Here is an 18,632-nt window from a genome sequence, read left to right as displayed (position 1 = left end):
ATCATAAACAATAATTAGCATGCAGTTTCATCCACTTTTCGATTTCGCACTTCCTTTCCACTGTTCATAGCAATACCTTTGCATAAGTGGTGTCTTCTCATTGCTCCTCAAGAGGTGATAGTGAGTCACAGTATCTCTAGCTCTCCATATGTTCTATCCCCTTCATTCATCATTCCTCCACTCCCAGCTCTCTTCTTTCCCTGATCTCCAGGGTCTGCATGGAGGACTTGATTGATTTCAGCTTTCCATAAATAACACACCTCTGTAAACCCATACTCCTCCACTGCTTATTTTCTCATCATTGCCACTCTTCACAGTTTCTGTCATTTTCTCTGACTTTCTCTCAAGCCAAAGCCATACTGAAGTGGGTACATCTCAGGCCGTGTTATCTGTTTGGATGCTGAATAGATAAAGATATTGGTCTAACATGGTGGGAACTTCACACACAATGAATGCATTGAGTGAGGCAAGGACAGTGATAGAACTGACAAAAAAAAAAAAAGAGTGGAAATTGTCGAACATTTCGGCAGCAAATCACACAGCAAACATTCTTGTCCATGCACACACAATGGATGTTGAATATAGATTACACAAAATAAATCATTAAAGAAAACAAAACCTTGAGATTGATTGAATTGATTCTTTTTTACGCTCTTACTATGTAACACAAATGGCACTGTGATGACAGTCAAAATTCCTGGATCGATTGATATTTGAGGTGTTGCATCAAGATCAAGAGTGGAAAAGTCCTTTCTACGTATACTAACCTGAGTTACTTTCTCAGTGACATGGTGGGTTCTGCCCATCAGCTTGCATGGAGGTAGGATTTCTCCTGGAGGAAGTGTCATAAAAGCATCTGCTTTCGTGTCTAGCAAACTGTGGGGCATCAGCTGTATGTGCACAAATTATCAAAATATTTAAAAAAACAAACACAAAAAAAAAACAATTTGACATTTTTTAACAAATGCAGTCAATACAAGAAGAGACTTTTATACTATTTATATTATTATTCTGAAAAAATTAGTACATTTAGTCTGACGTCAGGATGCAGACAAGCAGCAGATTTGTAACTATATACACTCTATTTAGTTGGCAGCATTGTTGCATCAATACTTTGATATACTGCTTTGATATTTTAATAACCCACAAATAAACATGACATATGCTGCTGTTCGTCTTATTTTCATTACCTGACTGTTGGTCCTATAACCTGTATCAGTGTCTGATGTCCCAGCAGGTGCACTGCTCTTTCTATTGGTGGCTATTGGTTAAAAAAAAAAAAAAAGGGGGGGGGAGGGTGAAACGGCGTAAACAATTAATTGAGCAGTGTTAAGCAAAAAATACCTCCAACAAAAATATAAACGTAACATTTTTGCTTTTGCTCCCCTTTTTAAATGAGAAGAACTCAAAGATAAAAAATGTGTCGCAGTGGACACGTTGATGATTGTGATGGACAGATGTGACATTGTGTATCCAGGAGACATTCCTGGAATAGCCACAGTGTTGAATAACAAATTTGACCAGTTGTTTTAACGTATAAGATCACGAGTTGACTGGGCTAACAGGATCACGCTGTGTTGTAATTAGAAGCTACAAATTCAGAATGTCTAAACGCCATATGAATACACAAAATGAGCATGAGTAGCTAAATAGATTTTGGCTTTTGGCTTTTATTCATGACAATCCTTCGACTTCCATCTGTGTTGTCGGTGATATGAATGCTGATGTAACCAATGCCAGCTCTCTATTTGCCAATCATTTATATCAGTATTGTTTAGACAATTGATTGATTCTGTCTAGCAAGTAACGATTTCCAAATAATAGTTATACTTTTATTAATTTACTATTTCCTGGGTTTGTAAAAAGGATGCAAATAACTAATTGATATGATAAAAAATAATGATGATTTGGCTATGTTTTACCACTGATGTTGTCTGTGGATAACTGCATGTGATACTGGAGGTAGGATTGGTGACATACTAAACAACCACCTGATGTCCGTAGATGATTTAGTCATTTTAACCATATTGAGCTGGCCTCCAGCACCTTCTGAGAAGACCCACACAATATAGAGCTTACTTTGATATACAATACAATGCTAACTAAAAAGAATATGACCATGATCATCATTATTAATAATATGTTTCAAATAATTGATTTATTAATTTAATTTGTTTTTAACACTCAAGAACCTACTGCAGCTGGAGCCTTAGTGGCTTGAACTATGCATGGACATTTGAAAAAAAGGCTAGCAGTGGCCTCTTGTGGCTATTTGCAAAAGTGATTAACTCAGAAGAGCAATAATAACCAGAAAAACAGAAATTACCAGAAAAGCTGTGTCGAAACTGTATCCCCTTTTCCCAGTAACTTTGGCCACTTTTCATATCATCCAGTGAAGTTGAAAGTTTTAAACTTCCACAGCTGCTTTTTAACCTGTGGAATCAAATACATTAAAAAATGATATTTTAGTTATAGTTTCCCTGTGAGGAGCATTATAACATATTGCTCAGTAAATGTAAAAAGTAGGGGTGTCAAAATGAGTGTGTTAATTTTGAGTTCATTTTAAGTTCCTTTAACGCCACTCATTTTTTAAACGCACAATTAATGACTGCCCCTTACTTGGAAAGCCTGTAATGGGGGAATTCCAGTCGCAACGCAGCAGACAAGTCCACGTCAAAAAGTAGCAGTAATAAATGTAATAATAATGCCTATATTTGTGGAGACTGGGGTCAAGTTACTCCATGTTAAAGGTGCATTGTGCAGTTTAAAAATGTAATATTAAATGCTCCACCAATGCCCAGATGAGTCCGAAGAGTCCTGACTGTTTTACTCTGACTGCAACTATCAGCTTTTATCTTCCTTTTGTAGTAGAGTGTGCAGACCCTCACACACACTTCACAGTTACTTTGGGGAGGGGAGGGGCGGAGTTTTTCGGACTTCATTTGAAGTCATGTCTTCGTTTGTCCACGGTGGCTCTCGCTTTAAGATTGTGCACGTACTCGCACGCGCACCATGAACGAGCCTGACACAGATGTTGCAGTTACACTTTGGGCCAGAGGTGGCAGTCGCGAGTAAAGATTAGATAGCTCTTAAAATGAAAAGAAAAATGTACTGAGCTGTCACCAATGTCTTACAAATGCAATTATGCCATCTAGTGGCAGAAAAATGACCTCAACGCAAATCAATAGCGCACTCGTTTTCTACAGTACAGTACTGTACATCTTTTTCCATTTTAACAACATTTTATGAATTATGGAATTACTGTATCAATGACTAAAAGATGAAGCAATATTTATCTTAGTTTAACATCCCCCCCCACACTTTTATGTTAACAAGAGTATGAAAACTTAGGAAAACAAATATTTTATTGCACATTTTACGGTTCATTTAGAAGAGATATAAAATGTGTGATTAATTGTGAGATAACTATATAAGTCATGCAATTAATTATGATTTAAAAAATAAAAATAAAAATAACCAACTGACACCCCTCGTAACACCTCATCATATTATTACACACAAATTGATAGATGACTTGCTTTCACATCAATAGTCAACTAAAATAGTTTGGAAAGATTGCAATATCTCATTGTAACTAGTAGAAGTGAAGCAATTGTAAAGATTTTACCAAGAAATGTTGGGCCACATAAAATGATGTGGCAGGCTGGAGGTGACAGAGATAGACCAAGGGTCAACAACATGAAGTCACTGGGTCCCCAAGGATCATTATCATTATAGATAATTTGTGAAACAAATTTCAATGGTCCTTTTAATGCTATGGCAGGAAATGGTCAGAAATTTGTTAAGTGTTAAGAAGAGTACACATGTCAATATTCAATAAAACAAACTCATTATCTAATGAGGCAAATACAAGTAAACAAAATACAATGAAAGAAAAAATATGAAAAGTAAATAATAACAAATATTACCTTGTCATAGCACATGAGGAGGCCAGGGGCGGGTCAGTCAGAGTTGGTGGTGCTGAGGCTGTAGTCTGGGGGAATGCATGCAAGTCCCTCTTTCTTCTCTCTCCCTCTGCTCTCATTTCCCATTTCAAGCCAAAAAGATCACCATCTCTCATCTTTCTGTCCCCCTCACTTTGCTCCCCGACAGACACAAAAGCGCCCATGTCGTCTTCCACCACTTCATTGTCCCACAGCAGTAGCTCGGCTCCGGCCTCCTGAAGCTGCTGTCTCTCGGGGAGGGACAACAGTTTTTCCAGGGCCACCGACTCGTGTCCCAGGGGAGGAAGGTCAGCATGTGGGGCACTGAGGTCCGGGTCCTGTGATAAGACACCCATCGGTCTGAAGGAGCGAAGGAGGACACGGAGACGCTGCCGTCGAGCTTCATGAACACAAAGACAAATGATGTTTGGAAGGCCTTCCAGAAAAAATACATTTGCAACTATTTTCCTTCCCAATTTATAAATTTATTTTTTACATTTCAGAATAAATTGTGAAATGTCTGTGTACTGTACAATTAACTCCCCATAACCTTTATGCTGTTTTTGTAGTAATAGTAGTTCATGGCTTCTGACTTCCTGTCTAGGGACACAGCCGCGCAGCAATCCATTAAATTTTACTTAGAATCATTTCGGAAGCAAACCATCAAAGCAAAGCATGCATTACTTTTGTTGTTTCAAGGTGTTGCACTTGACTATTACGGTGTTAAAATCCTGTTTCTTACCCAAAGTCAGCCAGGGAATTTGCAGTACTCTGCTAAGCTCTCTGGCTGGAGAGCTGTCAGTGGGTCGGATGTCCGCTGGAAGCTCAAAATTAAGAATAAACATGATGACCTGACCATCTTCATTCTTGACAGGGACCACGTCTATCAGACAGTGAAAACACACTCCTGCAGAAATATAGGGGTACACAAGTGTCAGTGTTCTTTCAATGTCAGTGAGATTTTATTTGGATTGCGTCAAGACTGGTTCTGTTCAATTTAGTTCTTATACATCTGGCTTTGCCTCCAATTATGACGTTTCAGATTCTGGGAACTACATCTAAAACTAAACAAGGAGATAGTGTTCTAAAGGGCTTCTAAGGTACTCCTGATTGTGATACGCTATATAAAATAGTATATATAGATACTTAGGTAATATATTCCATACAACATTACATTATTTATTCAGAACATGTTTTGTCACAGGGTAGTCATTCCTAGTTTTGCCGCTAGATGGCATACTTCGATAGCAAAGCCACACAACGTCATGTCGTCCTTGGCATACAGAACAATATGCCTTTAGCCAGGCAAGACCAATTTTACCATTTTGTACATTTTAATGCAATTTTATTCCCACATTCATGAAAGACAAGAATAACACAGTTCGGTAAAGTCTCTGACTAAACCATTAAATGTGATTGATGAAGTTGATTTGAATGGATTGCATCTTTACAACAAATATACTGTAATTATATTACTGTAATTCTACTAATTCCTGGGCGAAGGCAAATCATTTTGATACAGAGCATGCCGTGTTCTGAAGTAAACCATTTCCCTATAGAGTGGTTGCTATAGTGAGTACTAAAAATGATTTTTTTTTTTTTTAATGGACATTGGTCGTATTTTTTTTTACTTTTACATGAAACACAATACACATCATGTTTAAGATATTAACATAAATTCACTTTTGTGAGGACATTGACACTGGTCCGACTGGGCCATTAACACATTTCTTAAATAAACACAGTACATTGAAATCAATACGTACTTGGTTAAAAAATATATATTTAATGTTAAATTAAAAACCCACCTAAATTCATCATTATATCCTAAACATACTGGGCCAGTGCCGGTTCTGGCAGGGCCACAACAGCATGGCTCATGGATCACCACCCAAATGGGCCTAATCCTTTATCTATTAAATTTAGAATTAGAAGAACTAAGAATGTTGTTGGTAAAATGGTGTGCTTCCCTAAGGGCCTTGAATACTGAAAGAAGTGTTTACGGTTACAGTTAGTGTAAATCAGCATGAAATTACCAAACGGTGCCACTATGTGAGAGTGTTTGCGCGTGTGTGTTTCATAAATGTGTGAAGGACATTAAGAGAGAGGTGGTCGCATTATGTCTGCACAATGGATTAGGGTAGCTACATGCAATCTTACTTCCCCTCATAATGATACCACAATGACTCAACCTCAAGGTCGACTTCTTGTCAGACCTGTAATCCGCCCCCACCTACCCATACACACACACACGCGTAAATAACTGATATTGAAACTGTTAGTCAGCCAAACCCGAATCTAAATCGGCATTATGTAGGCTGTGGGCAATGTGACAGACATGGCACATGATGGAACTATTATGTACAATAAGACTTCAACAAATCTTGCGCATGCCTGTGAGAGTTCAATTTGGTAAACCTCAAAGGATGATATGAGATTTTTTTTGTGTGTTACAGTAAACTGTTCCAGATTCCAGCAGTTGTCATCACTAGAAGGTCCTTTTCCTCTTTGGCACAGAGGACAAGACATCCATGATTTCCAAAAGCAATTTGAAATGTGGACTCATCAGACCACAGCACATTTTTCCACTTTGCGTCAGTCCATTACAAAAGAGCTTGGGCTGAGAGAAGTTGGCATTTTTTTGGGTGTTTTTTTTGGGGTCGCACAGTTGTTCGGTGAACTTTGCCACATCTTTGCTTGTGATTAAATGAGCCTTTTATTCTCATTTTCCACCCAATCACGCTTGTTTCCAACTAACCTGCTCACCTGTGGAATGTTACAAACTGTATTTCTCAGTGTTTGTCCCAGCTTGTTTAAAAAGTGTTGCAGGCATCAAATTCAAAATTAGAGAATAGAGGTTGAAAAGGATTTGTAAATCATTTTTATGTGCATAATTTAGGGTGATTTTGGCTGGAAAATGTAGCACAATATAAGGCTAATAAGAAATTCATAATCGGTAAATATAATTATTGATTTTGACATATTTTAAATATTAAATATTGATTGAATATAAAATAAAATACACAACTAAGCAGAGTAAAAATACAATTCAAAATATCTGGTAGTACAATTAATTTTAAAGGAATGTATACTGTTTTTGTGTACTTTGTAATATAGTGTAATGCGCAATGTTGTTTACATCCATGCTCCTCTAGCATTGCCATAAATGCTTGTTTGTGGAAGATGCTAAGCAGTATTGTTGAGAACTTTCTTTCAATTTCAAACAATATACAGTTAAGTGTATTGAACTAATACTTTCTTGGAGCGCATTGTTTTTTTTCTTCTATTGAACAACATCTCAACTTCATTGAAATAGAGGTGAGTATTTCTTCTCATCAACATCCAATCATCCCGTGAGACCAGCATATTACTGAACAGATTGTCAAAGGTTATCAATTGCAGTTAATCTGACGTCTTATTTATTTCCATATCCCCTTTATTAATAAAATTCCTTTAATGTCAGTTTGTGAGGTCATTGCCACTCTTGGAAGGGCAAAAGGATAATATTTTTCATTACAATACTGCATAAGTATAATATGGCCCAAGATGTATCTGAAAGGATTAAAGATTAATGAATGGTCCAAAAAGATTATCTCAGTTTCACACTCCACCTCCCTCTCACATATAGAGCCCCCCCCACCCCCCACGCACACACACACACACACTCCCCCCGCCCACTGTCATGTTAGTATGCGATCATGTGTAGCATTTTACCACGTTAAAATTCAAATATATTAATATTCAATCGGATAAGCTGCTAAAAGCATTAAAGTGCCTTGCAAAATATTTTTTTCTGATTACTATTTACAAAGTGATTATTGTTTGTTTTATTTGGTGTTGTTTAGTGATGAAAGAAACCCAATTACCGGTAAAAACAATTAAGCCGTATAACATGAGAGGAACCCAGAGGAAGTAAACTAATGGTGAAAAGCAATAAATTACCATCATAAGATGCCAAGAGGACGTTATTGCTAAATTCCTGTTGTGAATATCTTTGAACACGTTATTGTTGTGATTCACTCCCAGCTTTTATTTGTTTTCCCTGTCAGTTTGATATGTCTGCATTTTTTTCTTGTCCCCTCTAGGCAGTATAGAGAGTAGAGTAACATCTGGATGCTAATTGGCAATCTCTTTTAAGATGGGTGCTAAACAAGGGGATGCACACTTTGGAGCTATTGGCAATCAACTCCACTTTGCTGCCAGGTATAGCAGGAAAATGCCAGTTCTTGTTCTTCTTGTTCCTTGGTTTTAACCGATTGCCGTCTTGCATCCCGTCTCCTTTCTGGTTTTGACTGAGCATATTTTGCTTATTAAACCCACCATACACAGTGATTGATTTGGTTACCATGGTTGCCATGCTGCCTTATTCGAAAGGTTGGAGATCCACATTCGTCTTAGATTTCTTCACCCTCTTATTACAGTCACATTTTAAATAAATCACAGGCACGAATGAGCTTTTTTGACATGTGATATATTTTTGGTATTACAGATATAAATACATGAAAGCATTGCATTTAGCATTTATCATACTGTATGTTGGATGATGTTGTACTGTAGATGGCAGTTTTAGATACATAATAAAGGTAAATAGCAAACCTGAAAAATGACAAATCAATCCTCGTTCACTGGATATTTTCTTGGCTAATTGCAGCAAAGCAACAATAACCTTTTGTATGAAGCTAATCCTCTCAAATTGTCAGTGACCTCACGTCTCTAATTAAGGCAGGTAGAAGAAGCTCCCCTTTAACCTCTCCTTGATTCCCATGCACTGTATACAGTACACAGTGTTTCAAATTCACACCAGTCTTTAGGGTGGGCTAAATAAATAAATAAACAAAGGGGTGAAAGTCAACAAAGCAAGCACAGGCTGCCATGACCATGTTTCAGTTAAGTATTTTGCTTCCTAAAACTATATTACACTTCATTATTGACTTTACTGGTCTGTGTTACTAGAAGAAGTTTCAAATTGATGCAGAGGTGTTTGGTCCATTTGCAGATACCGTTTTTTTTTAGTATTGTTAACAAGCTATGCTATTCAATCAACTTGCATGTATTATTCACCATCAAAATTTGCACTTGTAGTGTATATACTGTACTGTAATTAATATGTTGAGTGGGCTCATGGGCCTCATGCTACATAATTAAAAAAATGTTCGAACAGCACAAATCTCTTGGGTAAAAAATAAGTTTAAAAAAGTTATTGTATCGATCTACTGTTCTTGAATCCAATTGATACTGGCAAATAATAATAATAATAATAATAATAACAGCCACGGTCATTGCAATCAAGGTCCGAGAACAAAACATAATAATGAATGAAGCAGAAGTTGCTATCAAAAATACTGTGTCAGCCACTGCCACATTTCTTGGATCTGTAATAAGCCTGCACAGTCATACAATATGTATTTACCCTCTGCCTCGTCTCCTGGCACAAGTAATAAATGTGGCAATTGTTGGAGGAAAAAAATAAAAATAGGCAATAACAAAGGTGAATGTCAGGAGATCCTAAAATGGCGGATTAAATGTTAATATCATGCTTAATATTCTGTTGCAGTTTGTGAGACTGAGGAATAGTGGGATCTATATGGAGAAGAATTCTTCCACACAGTCAAGCATTTAAGATTGTCTTGTCAATATTTAAAAGTGCCTCTGAAGTGCTTCTACTAGTAACTCAGTAACTGTTTATACTGTAGCTTAAGTGTTTTTTTTGTCTTTGCCTACACACCACATTGGATTTGAAATAAACCACTAAAAATATCATGCAAGTTGAGTCATTACGTAGTTTAAGTCGTAAGTCAAGTCATAAAATCTTGCTCAGTCAGTCACAATTGTTGACACAATTGCACATTTATAGCTCGAAATCCTTTACATCTCTAACATTCACATCTCTAAAAAAAATCAAATTTAAGAGCATTACAAATTAATGTATGTATACTTCAATTATTTAGAAGAATGATTTAGTTTGCATGAATTTTTCACAACTTCAAATGTACTTAACACTGTTACTCTAATGCTAAATGTTGACATATACAGTGTATGTGTGCAGTTTTAGTTACATCAGATATGGTGAATAGAATAACATCCAGAAAAGCAACTCAGTGGAGTAGGTATGCATTCCTATGTTTAAAACGTAATCGCTTTTTTAATAGTAGTGTGTCAAGATAACAGTTTCCATTAAGTCTAATCTATCACTTCCTTGTCTTCTCACTATAATGCACAACTGACGTGAACTTTAGTATATATTTAATCCGCTATTGACAATTCCGAAATGACGTCACAAGTCTAAATGGCGTTCTTGTGCTGCGTTTGTAGTCGGATTTTTCCCACTTGGAGTGTCCCAGTTCCACCCTCAAAGCGTTTGAGGCTGATTCCGATAAATTGTTTGTTGTTCTGGTTAACACACTCATTTCAAATCACGCCGTGTCATGTGGACATATGTCTTGTCTTGTCTTGTCTTACATTTGCCTCGAACGCTTTGAGGGTGGAACTGACACAATCCGAGTGGGATAAATCAGATTTCTTCGAATTGAGCATTTTTCCTCGGTCAAGCAATGCTCTTCGCTCATTGAAAAGCATTAGACTTTGCATCGTTGTAATTTGATTTTTGAAGATTCGTTTGATTTGAAAATGTGTTAAATGTTGACTATTAAAACAAAATGCCTGGTTTGTATGCTAGTCAGAGGCAAAAGCAATACAATACGCCGTGGAAATTAAGCGTTGTATTGTGGAAATAGCAGAAATGCCCGGATGTTCGTAACTGTCAATTGGTGGTAAGCTACTATAAGCTAACCTAGCTAACTTAGCTTCACAGTTTACACAGCTATCTTGCCTGCGTGTGACAGATGAAAGTAAACATCGTAGAAGTTGTGTCTCTTATTCTTGAGGTGTAAATCTTTTATGTTGGTCTTTGTCTCGGTTTCACCACAAACTAGATAATGATAATCAGTGACTTGTCAAGTCATTGAGTTCAAGTCAAAGTCAAGTCGAGTCTCATGAATGCCAAACCAAAGTCAAGTCAAGTCTATCAGAAGTTTTTCCCAAGCAAGTCGCAAGTCATCAAATCAGCAACTCGAGTCCAAGTCACATGACTCGAGTCCCCCATCTCTGGTACAGTGTGCCACTGCAATGAGAGTCAACTTGCCTAACAGGCAATACAGCATTGGCAAATGTTAAGGTAACTATGTCATCCAGGGTGCCACAAATATTGGCTCCAAAAATAGAAACAGTAATGTAGATTCAAATGTAAAATAATGCCGTAACGTTACAAAAAATGATACCAAAATAATTGTCCCTCTAACTTGGTTCGTCGTTTGTACCCGCATAATATCGCAGCTTTTTAAGCAACAATTTTCAATGTTTTATTTTATTATTATGGGACTGCTGAGCGTAGCAAGCAAGCAGCACATATTACTATTCCTAGAAAAAAGGGTTTATTATTATTATACCACACCGATTTTTCTGCAAGAATGCGGCCCGTACCGTAGATCGCACCGGGACAAATGAGGTATCAAACGATGCGGCTCGATCTGACTCGGTGCGGCATTATTTTTCTAGGAATTCCCACTTACCATGGCGACGCAATACCCCAAAAACTACCCCAAAAAGTGCCATAGGAATGAATGGGAAATGGAAAGAAAAAAATCACACATCAAGCACCTTTTTCCAAGACACGCTGTGCACGCATACGTTATCCGACCGATACGAATTTTAGCTCATTTTGTAGGAATTTTTCCTATCTTTAGCTCAGTGTCGAAATTTTTTTTAAGGAATGAAAGCTCTCCCCTCTGTGCGGGTTCAAAGACAGTGAGTCATATAGCATTTTAACACACTCTGTTTTAGCAATTAGCCAGAGTGCCGGGAACCAACAAATCTCTTGCCAAAAGTCAAAAGTTTCACTTCAACTCGTCATCATGGCCACAATCTTTTGTCACTAGACGTCAAATTCTCACATTTTGTAGTCACGAGTGTCTTCTTTCAGACAAACTAACTTTTATTTGGCTAAGGTGTCATTTAGTATCTTTATTTTCCCTTTAAGCGAGTAGAAGTTGGACTCTCTCGCCTATCTCTCCCATGTTAATTTGGGCGACTTTTTCCTCTTCATTTCGGATAAATCATAAGTTTTCAACCTGCTCTCATTTGGTCATTTTTCATCCGATTAAAAAAATGAGAACATGCTCGTGTTCCCCAAACCCTTGCCGTTCTAACGAGCCATTTCTTGAATCTATATCTTGAAGAGTTAAGTCGTGGGAGGCTCTTCTTTGAGGTGTGCGTCTCTCATTCAATCTCAATGCAATGTGGGTGCGTGACGTCACTTCAACTCGTCACCATGGCCACAATCTTTGCTCACTAGACATCAAATTCTCACATTTTGTAGTCACGAGTGTCTTCTTTCAGACAAACTAACTTTTATTTGGCTAAGGTGTCATTTAGTACCTTTATTTTCACCTTAAGCAAGAGAAGTCGGACTAATTCGCCTGTCTTTTACATGTTAATTTCAGGCGCCTTCCTCTCTCCATTTCTGATAAATCATAAGTTTTCAACCTGCTCTCATTTGGTCATTTTTTATCCGATTAAGAAAATGAGAACATGCTCGTGTTCCCCAAACCCTTGCCGTTCTAACGAGTCATTTCTTGAATCTGTATCTTCAACCGTTAAGTCGCGAGAGGCTTTTGTTGAAGGGGTGCTTCTCTCATGCAATCTCAATGGAATGTGGGGCGCGTGACGGCTCCAAGTCAAAAATGTGTGTGCGCTCTTAAAGTGACAGTGACATATTTTTAGATTATGGTTAACTTCCACATTTCTTGACCGATTCCAGTCATTTAAATTTTAAACTGTTCAGCTCATTTACATTTTTTTAAATACATTTTCAGGGACAGTGAGATACTTTTAGTTGATGTTGATTATGGTTAACTTCCACATTTCTTGAGCGATTCCAGTGGTTTAAATTTTAAACTGTTCAGCTCATTTACAAAAGTCAGCAGTCCCATTCAAAATTTCCACGGGAATTTTTCTAGTTATTATTATTATTGCAGTACAATGTAACTTATTATCCAGATTTTGGACAATTCACATGGACTTTACAAATTTCCAAGTTCTGCTCCTTTGTGGGGTTTGCTGCCTTCAAATTATACACACTACGCAAATTAAACCATGCCAAACAAGGCCGAATTGCACCCTTCTCCGTTTGTTACCTGGCTTGTATACCTTGATTGTTCTTTAAGCATTCAGGCATTGGACAGTTTAGGTGTACTAGAACACACAGGACAGTACAACGCTGCATTATATATTTTTTTCAATTGCGAAAGGTGGTGGTTCTCATTAGTTAGTTGTGGTATGAGCGATTACATGAATTATATGATAGTACATTGTGTGTACATGTGCCTGTGTATCATTGAGCAGGGACTTTTCTGACTGCATTGTTTTTAGAGGCTCTGTATATTTTTATTTTGTAAGGCGGCAGTTATCATGACTAACTGCTAAGAGGAGCAACCCCATTAATTATAGGACACGTACATTGTGTGCATGCGTGCCCGTGCGGGACTGAGTGTGCAGTTGATTGTTTTTTGGACAAGATTATTTCTAGCTGTACTTATGTTTGTTCCGTAAGGTGGCATTTACTACATACCTGACAAGGACTGACCGCTTTAAATGAATTGTGCCTGCATTGACGTCTCTTTTGTGTCCATGTGCCTTTATGTGACCAAAACTGCTGTTTCTTTATTTTTTACTAGATTATTTCTATTCATATGTAAAACGGATGTTATTGTGAATAGAGATCACATTATTTATATGATGCGTACATGTGCCACTGTTTGAGCCTAAAGGTTTTGTACTAACACGGTTTCATCCACCTTGACTAAATTCAGTGTTTGCGACACACATACCTTTAATTAAGAATCATTACTAGATAGTTCAGCTTTGGTTTCATCAGACCGTGACACATGTCCCATCTGCGTTGGGAGATTTCAATTGTGTTTTTGCAAAATGTAGCTCGGCTTGGATGATACATCATCTTATTTTTTTCCTTCCTTAATAAATACAATTTCCATTGACTGTAAAAACTGTATTAACATGAAAGATCTATGTCTGATATTCATTTGTTTGATGATCTTCAACATTAAAGTGGGCAAACTATGCAAAAAATAAGTCAATAAATAAGTCAATAAATGAAAATAAGAATTTGAGAAGAGGTTTTTTGTTTGTTTGTTGTTTTTTACGACGCTGTGAATTCAAACTGTATTTTATTTATAAGTCTGACTATCTAATTTTTGAAAATATCAAAATATTACAACTGGTCTGTCTCACACTTTTAAACCCGCAGATACTCAGAGTGCAATTACGCCTTTAATCAAACAATATTATTGACGACGTTATATGCTTCCATAAAATAAAATAACCAACTCTTCCAATGACGGCACTGCAGATGTGAGCAGGGCCAGACTGGGACTCATTTTGAGCCCTGGAGTTTCATGGCTCAGATCGGCCCACTTTAGTTCACATTTTAATGAACATACACAATTTTAAAGTTTGTGTATCAATGTAAAATAGATGAGCATTCCCTCCAACGATATTCATATTGCATTTGATCCAAAATTTAATTTACAATTGAATGCTCTTACAAGAGTGTGTTCTTTGTTTATTTAAACAAGTATGTGAACATAAAATGGGCCAAAAAAGGACAAAAATAAACCGATAAGCAAATGTACATTAAATGGGATAAGACATTTTACACTTCACAAGACACACTTACCAAATTAAGTTAAACTAGTACAATTAATGCAGCTAACACTGTATTTCCTGTTAGTACTCTTATTTTGAAAAGTGTTCTCACCACTTCTGGTGCACATTAATGAGCTGACTGACGCTAACTTGAAGAGATCAACACTAATCGTAGGAGGCTTTCCCATCATGCTTTGTTGCTGTTACTACTAGTCCCACTTGTGTTTTGCCTCTTTTATGTGTTATTTTTGTACAGACAAGGTTTAATATAGATATATTGTTTATTGTCTCTATTAATGGATTAAAGTTTTACTACTTTTGATATTAAATTATTGTAACTTGGTGACACCCTTAATAACAAAGGCAGGCAGTCAGTGCTATATATAATATAATGTAAAGTGGATTGGACAAACACTTCATTCACAATGAGACGCTCAACATAAATTGACATGGATGCTCTTTATTTACTGCCTGCGTGATTTTGAAACGAATATGTGGGCTCCTGCTTGCCGATTCACGAAATATAGGGCGGCCCACCAGGAATTGTCCCGCCCCTCCAGATGGCCCAGTCCGGGCCTGGGTGTTAGAACTGAGTTGAACACGCAGCCTTCAAATTCAGAGACCTCAACAATTAATTAAGTACCCAAGCTCATCAAACCCTGCACCTGTTACAATAAACCTCCTTAATGATGGAGGCGAGAAAGAGAAATGATTTTTAAAAAGTATCTTCAAAGAAAGTTGATTAAATACATGTAAATATTTTCTATTAAATAGCACAAAATATGAATGGTGAGCTGCAGGTGGGAGTTCAGTTCTCAGCTGTTGGACAGAAGCTGTTTTTCAGTCTGGAGGTACGGCCTTTATTGCTCAATATATCTTCCAGGTGGAAGGAGTGAGTAGAGGTGCTGAGAAGAATGGATGTGGCGCTTGGTAATATGGCTCTCCTTTAGAAGGGTGACCTGTACATTTCTCCTGAGGGGGACTGGGGAATAATTTTTCTTTTTTCTTTTCTTAATCCACCAGGAAAGCCGCTCAGCCTGCTGCTAAAGAGTTTTTGGACCACACTGTGATTATTATTATTATGATGTTGACATACTTATTTTCTGGCAGTGAGTCTGTGTTACTCCAGAAACTGGTGTGATGTTGAATGCCCTTAACTGACTCGTAACAGAATCATTACATATTTGAGGATTAGATGATGAACAGATGCAAAAGAACTGTACCTTCTTTGGTATAGAGAGTAATCTCCACCTTTCTTTCCTCAGCTCCCAGGAGAGCTTTAGCCATCTGGGCCACTGCTGGTCTTTTGGTCAGCGGTCCATACAAGAAGCTACAGGTGCAAGCCTTTTGCATCACCTCTGCTCGGGTGTATCCACACAACTCACAGAAGGCGTCATTGCAGAAGATGATGGCACAGTTCTCTACCTGGGCATTGGCAATGATGAATTTTCGGTCTGTGAGGGAAGGAATAGCGGTGAAGATAAATGTAAAAGAAAGAAAGAAAATTATATCATATATTATTATTTTTAAAAGTGACACTTAAACAATCAGTGATGCTATAGTTCACAAACTAACATTAGGCCTGGTTGATTTGACCTACAATTAAGTACACAATAATCGCCCCCACCCCAGTTAGTAGTTAGGATAGATATAGGAGAATTTAAAGTCACCTTGCAATGTAAAAATAGGCATGAACATAACTTTTCTCATTAAGGCCAAAAATTGGCTATCCAGTTTTCCAATATATATAACTATATACTGAAAAATAATATCTGCCGGGAAGAAAAACAATCCTCAAAAAAATAATCCCCACTCAGTATAATTTTAGAGCAACCAAGCAAAGAATCATATATGTATCGGGAGTACTCATTGACTTTATTAAGCCTTTGACACAATTTAATACCATGAGGTATTACTTAAAAAATAAAAAAATCCCTGTGACAAATGTACTGCAATATGTGCAGATGGCAAATGGGTTTTGTACTCTTGAGGTAGGACATGCAACAGTAACTGGAGGTGCAGGTTAAAAGTGAAAAGTCCTGAAGTCGTGTTAGATGTACACAAATATGCTGTCAAAATGTGGGATTCTTGGTAAAACAAAGGGCAAGGCACCATCCTGATTCGGAAACATTACACATTCTATACTGTTCACTGAAATTATTATAAGAAAAACTACTGTTAAACAGTAATTTTGACACGTTATGGGGTTAAAACAGCAACAGCAACAGCAACAACAACTACAACAACAAAAAAAGCAACATGCAAACAAAATCATGCTGGATACAAACAACACACTAATAGATGATTAAATTACGAGCTTGTTCTAATTAGACCCAGTTTTTTGTTTTTGTTTTTTTCCAGACAGAAAACCGTAAAATGGCCCAATTACAGATTGAGAGTTTGGTGAAGAATTTAATTTAGAATTTCCTATATAGATACAATACTAGATAGTGAATAAGTAAGGGCGTCTGTAATTTTATTATATGTGTACATTTAAAACAGTGGTGAAAATGCTAACCTTGCATTTATTGTTGAATGTTTTTCCATGTCAAACAACATTAGCATTTTGTGCCCTTTGAACACTTTTCTTTTTTTATAAAATATACATATATCTGTACTGCTTACAAATAGTAAGGCTACAATCGGTTTCTTAGGTATGAAATCCTTAAATAATAAAAATTATAATGTTTCGTCATAATGAAGATTGTTGGATTAATGTAGGTATATTTCACTTACTCTGGCCCTCAAATTTTCGGATGATGGTGTCCAGGAAAGTATTTTGGGGCGCCATATGGCCCCTTCTCACCGGCATGGCTACAACTTCTTCACTCTTCCTCACAAATACAAACTGTGCTAAATAGTTTCAGCGTACTGTACGTGAATTCAAAAGACGTTGTTGCTCATCTGTCAGCGGTTCCGCGTATCTTTCTCGACTTGTTCAACTCTCCATCCAGCCAGCATAGCCACGCCCAAATTTGAATCCTCGCCATTGATTGGTCCTCTCCACAGGTAGGGCGTTGTAGCATAGATACCACTCACATGAACTATGCACTGAAATAGTTGGCTGGTTGCCGGGAAACGTCACACGCGTCTGCCTTATTGAATGTGGCAGGTCTCTAAATTCCCTAAACTTCACAAAGTGACAGACAGACAGACAGACAGACAGAGACAGACAGACAGACAGACAGACAGACAGACAGACAGACAGACAGACAGACAGACAGACAGACAGACAGACAGACAGAGAGAGAGAGAGAGAGAGAGAGAGAGAGAGAGAGAGAGAGAGAGAGAGAGAGAGAGAGAGAGAGAGAGAGAGAGAGAGAGAGAGAGAGAGAGAGAGAGAGAGAGAGAGAGAGAGAGAGAGAGAGAGAGAGAGACATTGACCACTTCTCATCGGTCCCAGAATGCCTCCTAGTGGTTTAAATCTACAACAGTCGGCAAATTTTTCATGCAAAAATGTCAACGCCAGTTTTAAAACAATGCATACCGAATCATTAAATGTTTGCTCAATGCTTCCTAGCTAATTGTCTGCTTTATTACGTGGTGGCCAAAATAGTTTTGGTTCTTATCCCCCCCCCCCTTTTTTTTTTAATAAATATTTTTTCAATTAAATTAATTATTTTCTTGTTTATTTATTTGTGATTCTTACTTTATATGTACTGATGGTTGTTAAGTTTCGCAAGAGTGTTGACCAAACAATCCAAGATCCAGGTCTTTTGAATACTTTTTTTTTAAATTCCACTCTGTGTCAATAAATAATGCCACTTTTCAGTACATCTCTGCTGCTAAATATTTAAGTAAATCTTTGGCAGATATGCATTTAACTCTCATTGCACTATAAAACAAGTGGTTAGTATGTCCACCTCTGATTGTGGCTGAGATCTTTCTGTTTGGAGAAAGACTTGCTATAAGACTACTTCCATAAATGGCTGCTTTACACAATGATGACCTTATTGAAGCAGTATCTTT

General features: G+C 37.3%; 1 protein-coding gene across 2 annotated transcripts in view; it reads right to left on the bottom strand.

Annotated features, from left to right (window-relative positions):
* Positions 1-18,456, bottom strand: part of LOC144043206 (voltage-gated inwardly rectifying potassium channel KCNH6-like) — a 33,924-nt gene extending 15,468 nt beyond the window's left edge. For both annotated transcript variants that reach the window (XM_077556516.1, XM_077556517.1), the window contains exons 1-7: positions 17,400-18,456; positions 15,887-16,117; positions 4,687-4,851; positions 3,930-4,344; positions 2,327-2,433; positions 1,191-1,261; positions 768-890 (exon numbers count right to left, since the gene is read on the bottom strand). In XM_077556516.1, coding sequence (XP_077412642.1) covers positions 768-890; positions 1,191-1,261; positions 2,327-2,433; positions 3,930-4,344; positions 4,687-4,851; positions 15,887-16,117; positions 17,400-17,475 — 1,188 coding nt within the window. In that variant the 5' untranslated portion in view covers positions 17,476-18,456. The remainder of the gene's footprint in view (positions 1-767; positions 891-1,190; positions 1,262-2,326; positions 2,434-3,929; positions 4,345-4,686; positions 4,852-15,886; positions 16,118-17,399) is intronic.
* Positions 18,457-18,632: the final 176 nt, after the last annotated feature.

This window comes from Vanacampus margaritifer, chromosome 2 (genome assembly GCF_051991255.1).
Source record: "Vanacampus margaritifer isolate UIUO_Vmar chromosome 2, RoL_Vmar_1.0, whole genome shotgun sequence".
Classification (NCBI taxonomy): domain Eukaryota; kingdom Metazoa; phylum Chordata; class Actinopteri; order Syngnathiformes; family Syngnathidae; genus Vanacampus; species Vanacampus margaritifer.
This window is presented reverse-complemented; position numbering and strand designations above follow the sequence as displayed.